Source organism: Xyrauchen texanus, chromosome 20 (assembly GCF_025860055.1).
Source record: "Xyrauchen texanus isolate HMW12.3.18 chromosome 20, RBS_HiC_50CHRs, whole genome shotgun sequence".
Classification (NCBI taxonomy): Eukaryota; Metazoa; Chordata; class Actinopteri; order Cypriniformes; family Catostomidae; genus Xyrauchen; species Xyrauchen texanus.
The window spans coordinates 11,014,160-11,031,555 of NC_068295.1; the positions used below are offsets into that span (position 1 = coordinate 11,014,160).

The window sequence follows — 17,396 nt, forward strand, 5'->3', positions numbered from 1 at the left end:
ACTATGCACACGTGTTCTCTCATTTCTTTTCAACTTATTAATTTCATTTCTCAGCTGTGTACAGTTTTGCCAATAAATGTTTTTATAGGTTCAACAGGGGCCCCTGGTTGGGCCCATGCATTCTTAGGATGTATGTGTCAGCTGAGCAACTGCCTTTGAGATGAATGGTAATGGTAACGGAGCTCTTTCCTGGTGTAAGCCAGACATTTTGAGCACTAATGACAGTGACATCAGTATTCACACAATTCATAAACGTGTAACATTTACTGCCATAGTGTTAACAATCAGCAAGCACGTCAGCAAATACAAGCACTCTGTCTTAATTATACACAGACAAGATGTTCACAGACATGAACATGTTTGTATTTATGTAGTAGTTTAAAAAAGAGGAACACATAAGCCTTTGATTCACTAAACCTCATCACTGGCCATCACTTGTCAGCATAAATTCATGCTGTCATTTAAGCAAAAGGGGACATACTGAACACAACGATTTTTTAAATTCAACTTTTCACAAAATTGTTAGGCTGAAAATATTTTTCTGATGTAAGACATTGTAATAAACTAGACAAGAAATGCTAAATTGGAGCTTTTTCACTAGTGGTCTCATCATATACCTAACCCCAACCTATGTCTTACCCTGACCCCAACCTGTACTTAGCCCTGACCCTAACCTATACCTAACCCTAATGCTAACCTATATGCAGGGTTGGGGGTAATGGAATACATGTAACGGGATTACATATTTAAAATACAAAATATAAGTAACTGTATTCCACTACAGTTACAATTAAAATAATTGGTAATTAGAATACAGTTACATTCAAAAGTATTTTGATTACCAAAGAGATTACTTTGCATTTTATTGTCATTGTTTCATTGTTTCATTAGTCCTTTCAGATGGAAAACATTTATACATATGATGCGATTAATTTGAGCAGAGGTGAAACACTTTCTTATGATGTGTTACATTCATACGAGCAGACAGAGAAGTAAGTTTGAAGTAAGTTTGGAGCAGAAGAAATAGAAATAGAACTTGTGTAAATTGTCAGCTTTACGCTAAGCTAAAATGCTATTTCTAGTCATTTTACATGCACATGTTACCAGACACGATCATATATTTATCAAGATAATTCACATTGGATCATAATTTCTTTTTTTTGTAGTAAGACCTTTGATATTAGGGCAAAAAATCTTATTCATGTTAATAATGTTTGTATTGTATTCCTGTAAAAATATCTAGAAATCCTCAAAACAAAATAAATTTGATTGATCTTGTTTTAGAAACAACACTGCATCTATAAATAGATGCGCCACAGGTGCATCGTCAGATCTTTTGTCTTCAGATCATTCTTTGTGAGTTGTGCTTCTTTCCTCTGTTAGGAGTTAAAATTGTAAGTGCGCAGAAACCTTTCTCTTTCTCTTTTATTAAAAAAAAAAAGAAGAAGAAAAAGAATGACTGATAAACAAATTAAGCGGTGTGTGTTCCCATGTTTACGCTCTATGGCTGAAACGGACACACACCAGTTTTGTTTTGTGTGTTTGGGGGAAGAGCATGGTGCTCTTGCGTTGGTGCGGGGCGGGTGCGAGCATTGTGATCTGTTTACAGTCAAAAATGCTTCAGACTCGTCTCACTTACTTCCAAAAGTCAGCGCCCACTCTTTCATCGTGGGGCTATCATATAGATCTGGCTGAGGAGCGAGAAAAGGGTCCGTCCCTATCGCTCGCTCTCTCCCCAGATCCAGCTGATCCTTCTCGTAAGCCTGAAGCGCGCATTGGTGCCTCTTCGGTTCACGAGGGGGATGCTGAACCTCTGAACATTCCACGTACAATAATAAAGTGGCTGAGGAATTACTCAAGGTAGTTACTCGGGCTGTGGCCAGACTAGAGTTAGACTGGCCACGTGAACAAGAGACCCCCAAGGACTCCACGGACTGTATCCAATCCAGGCCCTTCAGACTTATGTCCACAGCACTAGCTAGTGGCATAAGTCAGGGCAACTATCCATTTGCCATGGGGCCGCAACAAAGGGGTGGCCGCAACCAAGCAAACTATGTTGCATTGGGTGAGGGATGCTATTGCCCTAGCCTACGAGGCGCGCGGTCAAGCTTTGCCAGTAGGTATCAGGGCTCACTCTACCAGAGGGATTGCCTCCTCTAAAGCTTTGGCCAGAGGTGTCCCTCTACAAAATATTTGTAATGCGACGGGCTGGTCCTCTCCGCATACATTCATAAGAGTCTATAGTTTGGAAGTTCGTGCCACTCCGGACTCTCACATCCTTGAGTCAACAACACAAGCTCATGTCTGAGACCTCTCACGCTCCTGTGAGCACAACTAGCGTGGGTATTTTCGTTCACAAAGCGCTAAATCAGCACTGCATCAAAGTGTAGCTTTTTGATAGGGAATCTCTCGGTTTACTTAAATGTAACCCCTGTTCCCTGATAAAAGCGAAACGAGATGCTGCGCTTCATTGCCACACTGAGGATGCCCCAGGACTGTTCTTCAGACAAAATACCTGATGATGCACCTGTGGCGCATCTATTTATAGCCCTGCTACAGGTGCATCTGATGATGTCACCAACAGAGGCTATAAATTCTAGTCAATTTCATTGAAGTGTTGCACACATATTCACAGCCGGTCACTACTAAAGACATTCCCAAAGCACTAAATCAGCACAGCATCTTGTTCCGCTTTTATCAGGGAAAAGGGGTTACATTTAAGTAACCCGAGGCATTTTGTCTTACTGTACTGGCAGAGTTTTCATTGTCAAAACAAGTGAAAAAATCTACCAGTGCTGAAAAAGTAATCCAAAGTATTTCAAATACATTACTGACCTTGAGTAATCTCACAAAATACATTACAAATGACATTTTACAGGATGTATTCTGTAATCTGTAGTGGAATACATTTCAAAAGTAACCCTCCCAACCCTGCCTATATGTAACCCTACCAGCAACCCAGTTCACCTAGGATATGGGCTTGCAATCTAAATTGTTGATTATGTATGTTTCACACAGACATCTTTGCTGCCAAACTCTTTGAATGGACAATCCGTGGCTTTCAGTGCAACAATGGGGGTTGGTGGGGGGGATGCTGCAAAATACACCTGCTCTTTCATTGAAAAACTGAAATTTTCCTCTGAAAAGGATGAGAGTGTGTGTGTGTGTGTGTGTGTGTGTGTGTGTGTGTGTGTGTGTGTGTGTGTGCGTGTATTTACCACTTTGTGGGGACCAAATGTCCCCATAAGGATAGTAAAACCCGAAATTTTTGACCTTGTGGGGACATTTTGTCGGTCCCCATGAGGAAAACAGCTTATAAATCATACTAAATTATGTTTTTTGAAAATGTAAAAATGTAGAAAGTTTTCTGTGAGGGTTAGGTTTAGGGGTAGCATTAGGTTTAGGGGATAGAATATAAAGTTTGTACAGTATAAAAACCATTATGTCTATGGAAAGTCCCCATAAAACATGGAAACACTTGTGTCTCTGGTGTCAGTGCTGTGTATCATCAATAAATCCAATCTTCTGTGTCATCGTATTTACAGTATCATCATAATTTCCTCTCGTTTAATGCAGTCAACATTCCCATGACACTTTTTTCTCATCGTCAATTGCAGTTGATGAAGTGATTGCACAGAGCATTTCCTCTGGATGCAGAGACCAATGTTACTAAAACTTTAAGCACCTAGAAAACTTGTGCCACTTGTCAATATTATTTCACAAACTAAGTATGATGCACCTGAAATTACACATTCCAGCAGTCATGTTTCCAGTATAGGAAGAGTTTCTGTGCTGAATGTGTGTGTAAGCCAGTATTGTAGTCAGCATTCAAAACTTTGTTCCCTTAGTTTGAGTGACATGTCAACTTCTGACTCAACCATTTGCGTGAATTTGGGGCGAGAGCACCTGTAATATGCTGTTTAGCTGTGAATGTAATCATTTTTGCAAACAACAGCAGACTAAGAGCGTTCATAAAAACTGCTCAGAATTAATAATTTTTTTACAGGTGGAACCTGTGGAGCCGAAATTACACAATTCATATTTGATCACATTTGGTAAACACAGCCCTGGTTGTAGTACTCGAGAGCTCAAGACCATTTTCAATGGACTTGTCATGGACTCATGAGCAATTTGACCTGGATTTGACTCGAACTTGAACCAACATCTCTGGCATGGCTTAACGGCTACAGCCCCTAGTGCACATCTTGAGGCCAATGGCGTGAGATTTACAGACTACACAGCTACCTTCCAGCTGGCTACCGTTACACTCATACACTCAGTGCACCTCATTCAGTCATTGGCTATTCAGTCCAATTCGTTCGTTGGATAAAGTGGATATTTGCCTACAGTCAACAAAATACTGCTTTTTGAGAGGTCATTTTGAGAAACTTCCATTGGTGCTGTGTCGTTAATTAGGGTTGTTCACCCATGCTGTTTTCAATGTAAACATGCTAAACAGATGTCTTTGACTGTTGCAATACGTATAGCTGTCTTTTTGGCATCTCGTGCAGGAGCACCACGTTTTTTTTAAAGTTCTTTTGTCAAATTAAACTCTTAAAAACATGTCTCAAGACACTCTTTTCCCTGATAGCTCATGCACAATACCGATACTTCTATATGATGTGTGTGTTTACATCTGGAAGATGACTATTTTAACTTGTTTGATAATCTGCAATATGTCTATAAGATGTATGTCAATAAATATGTTTCGGATGTCAATAAGACATTCCGCAAATAAGACGTTTATGATTTAGAATGATTGTAAATACAATGCTTTGAAGACGTTTAGCAGAGGTTAGATGGTTTCCTGATGAAGAGATCTAAAGCAGACATCTCAGAGACGTACATGTGCTATCTAGGCTTGTTGCACTGCGTTGGTCTGAATTGTCTCTAGTATTTTAGAAATGCTGTAGCCATTAGTAACATGAATGCCACACATACTGAAGAAAAAGTAAAAATACTTCTCTCAATGTCATCAGAATTGAATGGTTTTCGGTAGGCTAAAATTTTAACAAATTGAATATAAATGTTTGTATCACTATCTGCATAAACATTGTCATATTTAATACATTATTGTTTGGTTTTAGGCCCATTTTAGTTATTGTACAGTTATACTTTATTTTGTAAAGCAGAAATTGTAAATATTAAAATAATAAATGGTCTGTAAAGCGCCTTTTTAACCTTAGTAGTATTCAAAGTGCTTTACACTGCGTCTCATTCACCCATTCACACACCAATGACGGCAGAGCTGCCATGCAAGGTGCTAGCCTGCCATTGGGAGCAACTTGGGGTTCAGTGTCTTGCCCAAGGACACTTCGGCATGTGGAGTCATGTGCGCCAGGAATCGAACATGCGATTGGTGGACAACCCGCTCTACCACAGCCACCCCAAATGACGTTTATTTGATAAATTCGCCAATGGTTCATTAAACTATTTAATACATTCGTACAAAAATCTTGTCTTAGGCTAAGACTTTTCTGGTCTCTGTCTTGACTCGAACTCGACCTACTGTGGTCTCGGACTGGACTTGGACTTGGATGAGCTGCAACATTGGTGCAAGCCAGGATTTACACGAATCATTCAGACAGATATCAACATTTACACAACTTGCAGACGATTTTAACAAAGTCTCACATTTACTGTCAAGAATAAGTACTTTATAAACCACAAAAGGTTTACAATCAGGGAGCACCACAGGACAGCAAATACAACCAACATCTTACAAATAGACAGACAATGTGCAGATAATGCATAATGTATTATGTATGACCCATTTAATTTAGCAAATAGTTTGGCCAGTCTTCAGAAATAGAGAGGAACAAATGAGTCAGCATTTTTTCTGAGATCTTTGATACACTAAACTTAATCTAATCACTGGCAGTCATTTGCCATTGCTTAACTGGTGTATTTACTAAAGAGCAGGAACACAAACCAAATATTGTATTTAAAGGTGCAGTATGTGATTTCTGTGCCACTATTGCAAACTGTTTACAATCACATTACAACATTGGCTCAACAAATGGCATGAGTTTGGGGCAGGACTCTTATTTTTTGAACAATGGTAAATGGGGGGAGTGTGTAAAACTTGTTTGAACACAGTCATTATTTTTGCAATTCCAATTTGTGTCACCAGTGGCACCAAATTTACACACTTCACCCTTAAATGAACCAGCTGTATCTATAAAAAGATTGAACATTGAACACTTGGCATGTATTATGATTGTATGAAGAAGGATCATTTTTCAGGATGACATGTTGTCAGAAAAGAAAACGTAAAATAATGCAGTTCAAATTTTGTTTTGTTGAAGCAGGATTGAGAGTTGTATGTAAGCCCTGTTTGGTTCAGGTTGTCGTTTGTCATTAAGTTCCATTCTGCAAAGTCCAAATCCAGTTCTGGATCCAGGGAGGTTATTTCCCACAAAAGGGATATTGACAGTCTGTGCCCATGTCCTCTAGGTTCAGCCTAGCATGCAACGTCTCTTCCACTCACTACTCGGGTCTAGAGAGATGGAGACAATATGTAAAAACAATGTTACCTTAGATTTGAAAACCTTTTGTAAAACATTACATTTTAAAATGTTATTGTTTTTGAAAGAGAAACATTTTTAAGTTATTGAAACAGAACAATGATGCTTGTATTTTTGTGTTCATATTAATTCTTCCATAAAAATTTGTAAGTTAAGTCTTGTGGCTATAATAAAAAAAAGTGTATTTTATTGTTTATCCCAGGACAATGCCTTATCTCATAGACTTTCATAAACACAACAAATAAAAAAAAAATTCTGTGGTAATAGAATGCATGTCTGAGCAATCACTCACTGTGAACTTTGGAGGATCACTGGGTCGCTCTCTTTCAGTGCAGGCTGCTGTCTGATTGTGTGGTGGGTTTCGAGGGTCTGTTGAGTGTCTGGCCGGGTGAAGGTGTCTGCGTGAGCAGGAAGCATGTGGCTGCTCTGAGATGTGTTCGCGTCCAGCATCTCCAGTAGAAGATCGTACAGAAGCACCACGTTTTTTCTCTTCATGCTCGACAGATGCTCAATACCTTTGTTGCTATGGACAACAACAGAAGAAGTGTGAGTGGCTAAATCTGTATGATCTGGAAGACCAAACTAACCAATCAGCAAAGTCATGGGATAATTATGGGATGGATTTAGCATTGTGGCTTAGCAATGCATCTTGTTTGAAATATCTTTTAGAACACACACTCTCTCTTAGTAGTACCTGAGGTGTCGTATATGTGACAGCAACATCAGCAGGTGGGCGAGCCGAATGGATTGCTGCTGTGTGGACAGTCCGGTTTTGGAAATGGCCCAAACCAGAGCGTCAGTCACAGAGTCCAGCAGCCTCAGAACCTTCCCACGACTCTCCACATCATCAGGGGTCTGTGGTGAGCTTGAACAGTTATCTGTTCATAAAAAATAAATTAAATAAAAAACAGGCAGAGATCTGAGATAGTGAAAGAGAAAATACATTCACATATATCTGTGGATTAATACAGTGTACATTATGCTTCATGTCCAAGGCTGGATTCTCATTTAATCAGTCTCATTAAAGAAATAGTTTACTTTTTTCTCCCCAATTTGGAATGCCCAATTCCCAATGCGCTCTAAGTCCTCATGGTGGCATAGTGACTCGCCTCAATCTGGGTGGCGGAGGATGAATCTCAGTTGCCTCCGTCTGAGACCATCAACCCACGCATCTTATCATGTGTATTGTTGAGTTACTGTGGAGACATAGCGCATGTGGAGGCTTCACGCCATCCACGCACAACTCACCACCCACCCCACCAAGAGCAAACCACATTATAGCAACCACGAGGAGGTTACCCCATGTGATTTTACCCTTCCTAGCAACTGGGCCAATTTGGTTGCTTAGGAGACCTGGCTGGAGTCACTCAGCACACCCTGGCTTAGAACTCGCAAACTCTGACCAGCCAAACAAATGAACACATTCTAATATAAAACAGTCACAAAGTCTTTTTGAATAGCATGCCCAAAAGAGTGGTTTCTATACTATGTATCCCCACTTTTTCCTACGGTTATGTACAAAAAACAATTTACATTTATATTATCTCTATAGACAAGGTCATTTACATTTAAATGTATTCAATTAGTAGATGCTTTTAAGGGGATAACACACACACAAAGACAGAACTGTCATACTGGAGTTTAGAAGGATTACGGCTTTGAGACAGACATATTCCTCTCTTTGCAGCTTCAGTTCTCTGAATCTGGAGGTGGTAGCCAGCAGCATGTCAAAGATCTCCATGATGCCTTCAACACAGTTGCCCTCATCCCTGAAAGAGATAGAAAAAGGGTGTCAAACAGACATAGGAGGAGAGTGCAAAGAGTTTCTTTGTTGTTCTTTTCTTATGTGAACAGATATGTACATACACATCACTGAAAACAATGATAGCACTCATTATGTTTATTGTAAAGGGTGAAGTTTTTTTTGTTTTCGTTTTATTGAGCCATTTCTTTCTTCTGGTTTCAAAAGGAAAATTGAAGCAACGTCACTAAAATAAGATATATGAGGTAACGACGAGCTATTATCGGTAGGACAACATGCATTTATGTCACATTATTCATGACAAGGAGTGCTTCCATCCAATAACAGCGCTGCCTCATTCATGAGCTCATATAACAGCCACTGCGGAGAAATCAAACTTGTGACATGGGCGCTGCTGTCCCGCAGGTGCGAGATTTCAACAGCACTCAGGGAACAGGAAACACGTGACCAGATCAAAATCACTCCACAAAATGCACCGCAGTCCATAACCAGACCATCATGAGAATTTCTTGGCTGCAGTTAGGCAAGTCCTGCTCCAAACATGTGTTTATGAGGGAGGGCTACGAGCGACTGATTCCATCACTTATTCTCCATGTGTCAGATAATAGACATGATAAGACTGAAATCACAAGTCAGAATGGACCACAGTCCACTCCATAACCGCACAGAAGCGAGCATGTCTGATCATAAACAGGACAACACAATGGCCTATTCAAAAACAGAAGACAATGATAAAAACAGAAAACTCAAAGACATGTCAACAATATCTTTTATCAACTTTACATCAAGTTTCTGGGATTTAAGGCCTTTTCACACCAAACGCGACGCAATTATGAAATCGCTAATCGACAAGCAACTTTACCCGGGTATGGTAGGTGATTCAGTGCACCTTTTAGCTGCTCCGCCCTCCACCCATCAATAGGTTAGAAGTAGTGATGGGAAGAGCTGATATTTTTACTGACTTGGATTTATGAGTCTCATTCAGCAAAATGAACAAATTGAGTGGTGGTGGTGTAGTGGGCTAAAGCACATAACTGTTAATCAGAAGGTCGCTGGTTTGATCCCCACAGCCACCATCATTGTGTCCTTGAGCAAGGCACTTAACTCCAGGTTTCTCCAGGGGGATTGTCCCTGTAATAAGTGCACTGTAAGTAACTTTGGATAAAAGCGTCTGCCAAATGCATAAATTTAAACAAATCTTTTTCCAATTAATTTAGTTCTTCATGGGACAGTCACATAGGCTCTACAGAAAACAGAATTGATTAGTTCACCTCCCGAGTCTGTCTTCGGAGTTCGGATCTGAGTCTTCGTTCATTTGACACGTGACTTCCAGGCTCAGCACTTGTTCACGAATGACATATACTGGTCTTTTTTCATTACAGCTCACAGTCAGTGTGTTGCAGTTGTTTGTGTCATGATCAGTACATGTGAGTGTGGCAATAAATTACTTTTTAAAATCATAAGAATTGTCATGATTAATTATTTTCATGTATTTGATGCAGGAAGTGTTGACACAATATTTTATCCCAAATGTAAATGTTTTATTTGGGTCTATTCCTAACAAGAACATAAGAACAAATAAATAATATGAGGGGATGCATCATGAAGGAAAAATACATTAATGTTTATTTAAAATCAACTCAAACGAGTAAATAATAATTAATATGAGGTTTCCTTGTAGATCTTGTAGTCTATATTTTCTGAAGATAAAAGTCATACAAAGTTTAAACCGTATTACCAGATTCAATGGGATGAGAACAAACATCATGAAAGAAATATTCAAAGTTATGAATTGCAAGAAATAAAGAAGCTAAAAATATTGACTAGAAACACTTAGTGTGACTGTAAGGGCAAAAATAAAGCATCTCAAACTGCTTGTTGGGAGCATTAAGAAGTATTAAGTAACTTCTGTTTGCAATACAGAGACTTTGCGGCTGTCAGTGAACGACTTGTACCCGAAGACCGACTCGGAAGGTGAACTTATCAGTTCTGTTTCCTGTACATACAGAGCTGTCCCCGAGCCAAATGTATAAAACACGATCACGGATTTTGCACATGCGTGGCTGCGACAAAATGAATCATTCTGAGACTACTCATTTTTCAGAGTCATATAAAAGATTAGATCATGAACGACCCATCACTAGTAAGAAAAAGAACTAACCTCTTGACAACTTTGCAAAACAAACAAGAAAGAAATGCAAACGATTCTCTAGTGAGCAGATCGGAAAAATAAAACGGATTTCTCATTGAGCTGATGCAGCAATGACGAGAGTGTTATTCATTTTCTCAATGAGAAAAACATTCGAGACACTTCACAAACTATTTCAGTTCACCTGCTGGACAAGTTGACTGACTGTATAATCATGTATACACAGTCTGAGGGGTGATAAGAATGTTGTTATCATTTGGAACAATATTAATTAGATGCTACTGTCACGTATACTGTATATACTTGTGCATTTTTTTTTAATTACTTTGTAATGCACACTCATAATGACTGTTTAAAACAAATGTTTAAAAAAAAACGTTTGACTGTATCTTATTGCCATGTACATCTACTTGTGTTATATTAGCAAAAAACCTTAAATGTTACTAATTACAACTGATGAAATTTTAACACTCCAAGAGTGCAAGTAATAGCCTACGTCATCATTTTATTTGTATAGCGCTTTGCACAACACATCATTTCAAAGCAGCTGTACAGAAAATTATGCTATAACAGGAAGAGCTGCAATGTCTGAGTCATAATTGTGCGGCTTGATAAAAAAATGGAATTGTAAATTGTGCCTTTGAAAAAAACAAGTAAATAATATTTGTATTTAGACCCCCAGTGAGCAAGCCAGCGATCTCACCCAACAAAACCCATCTTCAGTCTGACACTTTTATTATAGTTATATATTATAGTATTAGATACTTTAATATTTCTTATGACTATTGAAAACAGCACAGCAAAACAATTTTGTTTTTGGTAGTCAAAGGCACACAGAGTGCACTGCAAGTCACAGCAGTAGTATTAATATTATTAAAATGTGTCGAAGAAAAAGACGTAAGATCCCCAAAGTTTTTTATTAAAAAAGTGATACAAAGGCAAATTATTTATTATTATTTACAGGTAAGAAGGTACTTATTAACATAAGATAAAGTTATAGAAATAAAAAAGGAAATGCATCCATTAATAAATGATATAATTGATACATACAACTAATCCATTTACATGTTAGGAATTTTAGGAGTGCACTTGAAAGAGATATACAGGAAACTGAATAAAATTATTTTTAGGTGGGACGATGAATTAAAAATAAAAATTAGGCAGAAAGACAGGGAAGAAATATCATATAATGCATTGCATATTACTCAATCCAGTGTTTGGAGGGAATATGCTTGGAAGATCCAAATGTGATTTTTATAATACCTGTTATTCAAAGTAAATACAATAGCATACTAAAAAAGGGAATTGTTGGAATAATTGTGGAGAGAAAACATTGTTGGAATGAAGTGATATAGAAAGGTTAATAGAAATACACCCAGAAAACCTTATTTTGGGTAAAATGTCATTGCCCTTAAGAAATAAAACAGATTTGAAACAGATTACAAAAATTTGACATGCAATAATAAGTCGTATTTGTTTTAAAGATGTACGTGTATTTTGTGTACTGTGAATATTGCTTATTGCTTATATTATTATAACTTCAAGTAAAATACTGTATGTTCATCTCGAGTCTGTGAAAGAAAGAAGGGGTTTGGGTGGCATTCATCCCTTTCCATAACAATCTTGAGCTTTTAATATTTAAAAAATGATTATTTTATGCAGATATTATATTAATCCATCTTACTGGCTGTTTTATAGATTGAAAATAGAAACATAATATATTGGCCAAGATATTTATTGCTATGGCTAAAGAGGGTAAATGAAAAGCAATTACATTTTAAATGAAATACAACATTCTATCTACTGAATTCTACATTTAGATTCTCAAATAATTTAATAATTTTAAGTCTTAAAGCTGTGCTGCTCTGTTTACGTCATTCTTTTTTGGGGGGGATTTTATCTCCTTTTTCTCCCAATTTCGAATGCCCAATGTGCTTTTTATTTTTTAAAAGTCCTCGTGGTCGTGTACTGATTCGCCTCAATCCGGGTGGTGGAGGACGAATCCCAGCTGCCTCTGCGTCTGAGACCGTCAACCTGTGCATCTTATCAAGCGGCTTGTTGAGCACGTTGCCATGGTAACATAGCATGTGTGAAGGCTTCATGGTTATAGCATGCTTAGGAGATCTGGCTGGAGTCACTCCGCACGCCCTGTGATTTGAACAACTTAAAAGTTTTAACAAAATATCACGGGCACGCAACACCAATGCGCTCTGCACATGGTTTAAAAGCATTCAAATCCACTGTCTGATCTGATGGATGAATTTGCGCTTCATTTAGACTTGTTTATTAAACAGCAAGAGTCAATTGTGAAAAGACATGCCTGTGATATGGACGTTGCCATCTTTAATATTTACTTCAGTCACTGTCACTATGGTTACAGCTGTTCGAATATTGTTGTGACTTCGGTTGTTCGTTCATACAGACAGTATTCAAGCCGCTGCTATAAGATGTTGTATGAACAGGGCATTTTCAATGCTAACATCAGTCAAAAACGTAATTGCTAAGACAATTGACAATTTTCTCAATTTTATATAAACCTCAAACTTCCACGTCAAAATCTAATATTTCACTTAAAAACATATCATCTTCTGTCAAAATTAAACATTGATTTTAAATGATATACAAACCCAACAAACACAAACTATTGCACTGCTATATCACACACATCAGTGGGATCAATTCACCACTATAAAACCTCTATCAAACAAGGAGAATTTTGCAAGTCAAGCTCTATATAGTTTGTGGTTATAGCACATAATACTATAAAACTATACATAAGACTAAGCACAATATTTTTTTTACTATACACTGCATTGTATGCTCATCAGTTTTGCAGAAATACAGCACATTACAGTAGTGACGGGTAGGGGTGGGTGATATAATCAAACTCTTAAATCACAATATTAATAATTTTATCTCACGATAATATAAATATATATCACAATACAGTGATTTTTTCTTTAAAATCAATAAAAAATTGTTTTATATTTTAAATAACCATATTGTAATGTAGATTTTTCGATAAACCAATCAGTGAATTAAATACATGAAACTACTTTCTCTTTTATATTTTTCTCTTAATTAGGAACTTGACACACACAAACACACACACACACACACAAACACTCAACTTGGTTTTAAATCAACCTAACCATAATGCAAAATTTGACATTATGCCACATTTTCTCTATATTTGGAACTTGACAAACTTAGCCAAAAAACAAGAACAAAAAAACACTCAACTTATGCTAAATATGATAAATGTTGTTGAGCAATATTATTATAATTATAAACTTTCCTCAAGAAACTCAAGATCTTCTCAAAGCAATGAAACAAAGATAATACATAGGTAAAACAAAACTATGACTTAAGTCATATAGTATGAATATTTGAAGGCAAACACAATTTCTAATATCTACCATAACATCATTCAAACAGAATTTTAGTAATGGTGATTACTAAATTTAATTTGGCACATGTGTTGTAGCTGTCTTTCTGGTCAGTGGTGGTTAGAATGTTGGTCTGTCTAGCCGTATATGACTTCCTCAATAATGCTTTAAGGTTAAAAAAAAAAAAACAAAAAAAAAACCAGTAGAAATCAAATGGTCACGTAAGTTTTGTGGTCTGCATCACAATTTTGAGTAGTGTGAGTGATCCTGCTCTTTGCTATCCTGTCTCTGGAGCACAAATATGGGGAAGCCTGCTGGAGTCACGTGCACTTGAGTGCTCCAGAGATAGCGCATGCAACACTCACGTGAAACACAGATGCGCGTGTCAGATGAGAAGCATATTTAACGCTTTTGAAGACATTTTCACTAAATAATACAATAGATTTAAATTTGTTTCCAAACAAACCTTATCACATGCCTTAAAAACAAGGCATGAGCCTTACAATAATTGATTAGACTTCTGAATTATACTTTTACCTCCTTTTGAAGCTTGAAGAGTTGGTCACCATAAGCTTCCATTGTATGACATCACTGAACACAACATTTTTCATACGGGGTAAACAATGACTGAATTTGTATTTTTGGGTGAACTCTCTCTTTAACCGATAATCAGGATGCAAATATTAAAATGACATCATCACGGTAAATTACGTAGGTACAGTGTAATTTAACAAGAGATTTTCAAACTTTAATCTTTAATTTCTTAAATAGTACAAAAGGTTGACATAAAAAAACAAGAAGGGCAAAGTGTTAGGCTAAAAGTATCTACAAAACAAAGTCAGATTAGAGTATATACAGTACATTAATTGGTTAGACTGAATTAATTGCAGATGTTTAACATAAGGGTTTGGGGTTTAGAACAAAGCCTAACCAGGAAGTTTGGAACATCAACAGAGCTCTCTCCCACACATACACTTCCTTAACCCTGTGTGAGAAATGAAAAGTACAAACTAAGCTTGTGTTATGAGAACATACCAAGGTTAGTTAAAACCCTAGTGATAATCACCAAGGAAGAAGAGTCTTCAATTCTACAAACAAACACATGAACACATAAACATGTACACACACACACACACACACACACACACGCGCAAGCATACACGTATAGCTATTATAAGAAAACAGACAGGTCACAACAATGAATGCATAGTCGTTAAGCATTCAGTTTCCCTAATTGGACAACAACAACAACAACACACACACACAGAGAGAGAGAGAGAGAGAGAGAACCCTACACACATAACAGAAGATTATCCAAAGGTCTGGTCACAGTGGCAGCATACGAAGCAAAGTAGCCCATAAGTCCTTTTCCCCGGCCACATTCTCCAGATCATTCTAAACTCAAGCCAAAACTCAAGACCATAGAACTTATTCACCCTAGCGCCATCTTTCATTTTTAATGGGAATGACAATGAGGCTGTGAGGGATATACTTACCATCTCTTCAATTACACGAACAGTATAAACCTGTATTAAGCTCCTAGATCACATCTGGAGTTCTTTGTATACTGAATGCTCATGGACAGATATTTGATCAATGTTTTGTCCACGGAACAATCCAAAAACACTTAAAACTGCAGTACATCCCACTAAAGGGACTGTAAGCCTATCCCTCACAGCCTTGTTGTCATTCCCATTAAAAATCAAAGATGGCGCTAGTGTGAATAAGGTCTATAGATGAGGGTTGGAACATATACTGAATGGTTAATTGAGAGCTTTGCCTTCAGGCTCATCTTCTTCACCACCGTGGTCCAGTACAGTGACCGCATTACTACAGTTGCTACACTGATCCAACTTTCAATCTCATGCTCCAACTTTTCCTCACTCGTGAACAAGATCTCAAGATACTTGAACTCCTCCACTTGGTGCAGCTGCTCGCTCTCTCTACTTGAAGCGAGCAATCCACCCTTTTCCAGCAGATAACCATCGCCTCAGACTTGGAGGTGCTGACCCTCATCCCAACCACTTCACACTCGGCCGTAAACCTCCCAAGTGCGCGCTGGAGGTAACAGCATGATGATGCCAACAGGACCACATCATATGCAAATAGCAGGGATGCAATTCTGAGGCCCCCCAAACTGGACATACTCCACACCTCGACTGCGCCTTGAGATCCTATCCATGAATATTACAAATATGATCGGCGACAATGGACAGCTCTGTCAGAGTCCAATGCCCACTGTGAACAAGCTTGATTTAATGCCGAAGATGCATTCTGAGCTTCGACAATCGGCTGGAATCTCCTCCGTGGCTTTCCCAGGTAGGCTAAGATGTGTGATCCCTCGATAGTTGGAACACACCCTCCGGTCCCCCTTTTTAAAAATGGGAACCACCACACCTGTCTGCCAATCCCTAGGTACCACCCCAGATGTCCACGCAATCCTGAAAATGCATGTCAGCCATGACAGCCCACCAACATCCAGGGCCTTCAGTATCTCATGGCAAATCTCATCCACCACTGGCGCCTTGCAATTTTGTGACTTCTGCCAGGGAAATGGGTGTCAATGGTGTTTGTTATGGCCAATCCATGACTAGCAAAGAAGTCCAATAACAGAACACTGCTCAGGTTCAGATCAGGCAGGCCATTCCTCCCAATCACTCCCCTCCAACTATCTACATAGTTGGCAACATGGGCACTGAAGTCACCCAGCAGAACTATGGAGTCCCCAGATGGTACCCCTTCCAGGGCCCCTCCTGGGGTCTCCAAGAAGGCTGAATACTCTGGACAGCAGTTCAGTGCATAATCACAGACCACTGTCAGAGCTTTTCCCCTTGCAACACAAAATCGCAATGAGGCAACCCTCTCATCTACTGGGCTAAACTCCAAGATCTTAGCACCAAGCCATGGGCTTGTCCCCCTGAGCAATTCTGTAGAAGGAGAGAGTCCAACCCCTGTCCAGGAGTTTGGTTCCAGAGCCCGAAAAATGTGTAGAGGTGAGTCCAACTATATATAGCTGGTGTCTCTCAACCTCACACACTAATTCTGGCTCCTTCCTCAACAGTTAGGTTACATCAAGGTCCAGTCCACACAGGCCCCCACCTTCAGCTGCTACCTGTTGGGCATCGCACCGCAAATCCACAGGGTTTCCACAAATGTCACCCTTATATTGGTTTCCTGGGTCAAATCTGTAGGTCTTCCTGATAGAAAGCGCTCAACAAGCCATGTGATAAGATGACCGGGTTGACGGTCCCAGATATGGAGGCAACTGATATTCGTCCTCTGCCACCCGGATTGAGTCACTATGCCACCATGAGAACCTAGAGTGAATAGGGAATTGGGCACTCCAAATTGGGAAAAAATTAAAAACAATCTAGTGGATGCCATCTCTAACGGTTCTTCCTACAAGGTACACAATAGTTCAAAGAATGGAATACATTTTCTTCCTCTTTGTACTTTTATGTTAAATTTATTATCCTATCCAATTCATGTGACATAAACTAAAATAGAATTTGGTTTAAAGTAATCCAACAATAATCCAAAAGTAATCAGATTAGATTACCCCAAAAATG

At 38.6% G+C, this 17,396-nt stretch overlaps 1 protein-coding gene across 3 annotated transcripts in view; it reads right to left on the reverse strand.

Moving 5' to 3' along the window:
- Positions 1–5,604: 5,604 nt before the first annotated feature.
- Positions 5,605–17,396, reverse strand: part of LOC127660425 (estrogen receptor beta-2-like) — a 41,522-nt gene continuing 29,730 nt past the window's right edge. For all 3 annotated transcript variants that reach the window (XM_052150633.1, XM_052150634.1, XM_052150632.1), the window contains 4 exons: positions 8,163–8,296; positions 7,222–7,405; positions 6,820–7,050; positions 5,605–6,499 (listed from right to left, as the gene is read on the reverse strand). In XM_052150633.1, the coding sequence (XP_052006593.1) occupies positions 6,490–6,499; positions 6,820–7,050; positions 7,222–7,405; positions 8,163–8,296 (559 nt within the window). In that variant the 3' untranslated portion in view covers positions 5,605–6,489. The remainder of the gene's footprint in view (positions 6,500–6,819; positions 7,051–7,221; positions 7,406–8,162; positions 8,297–17,396) is intronic.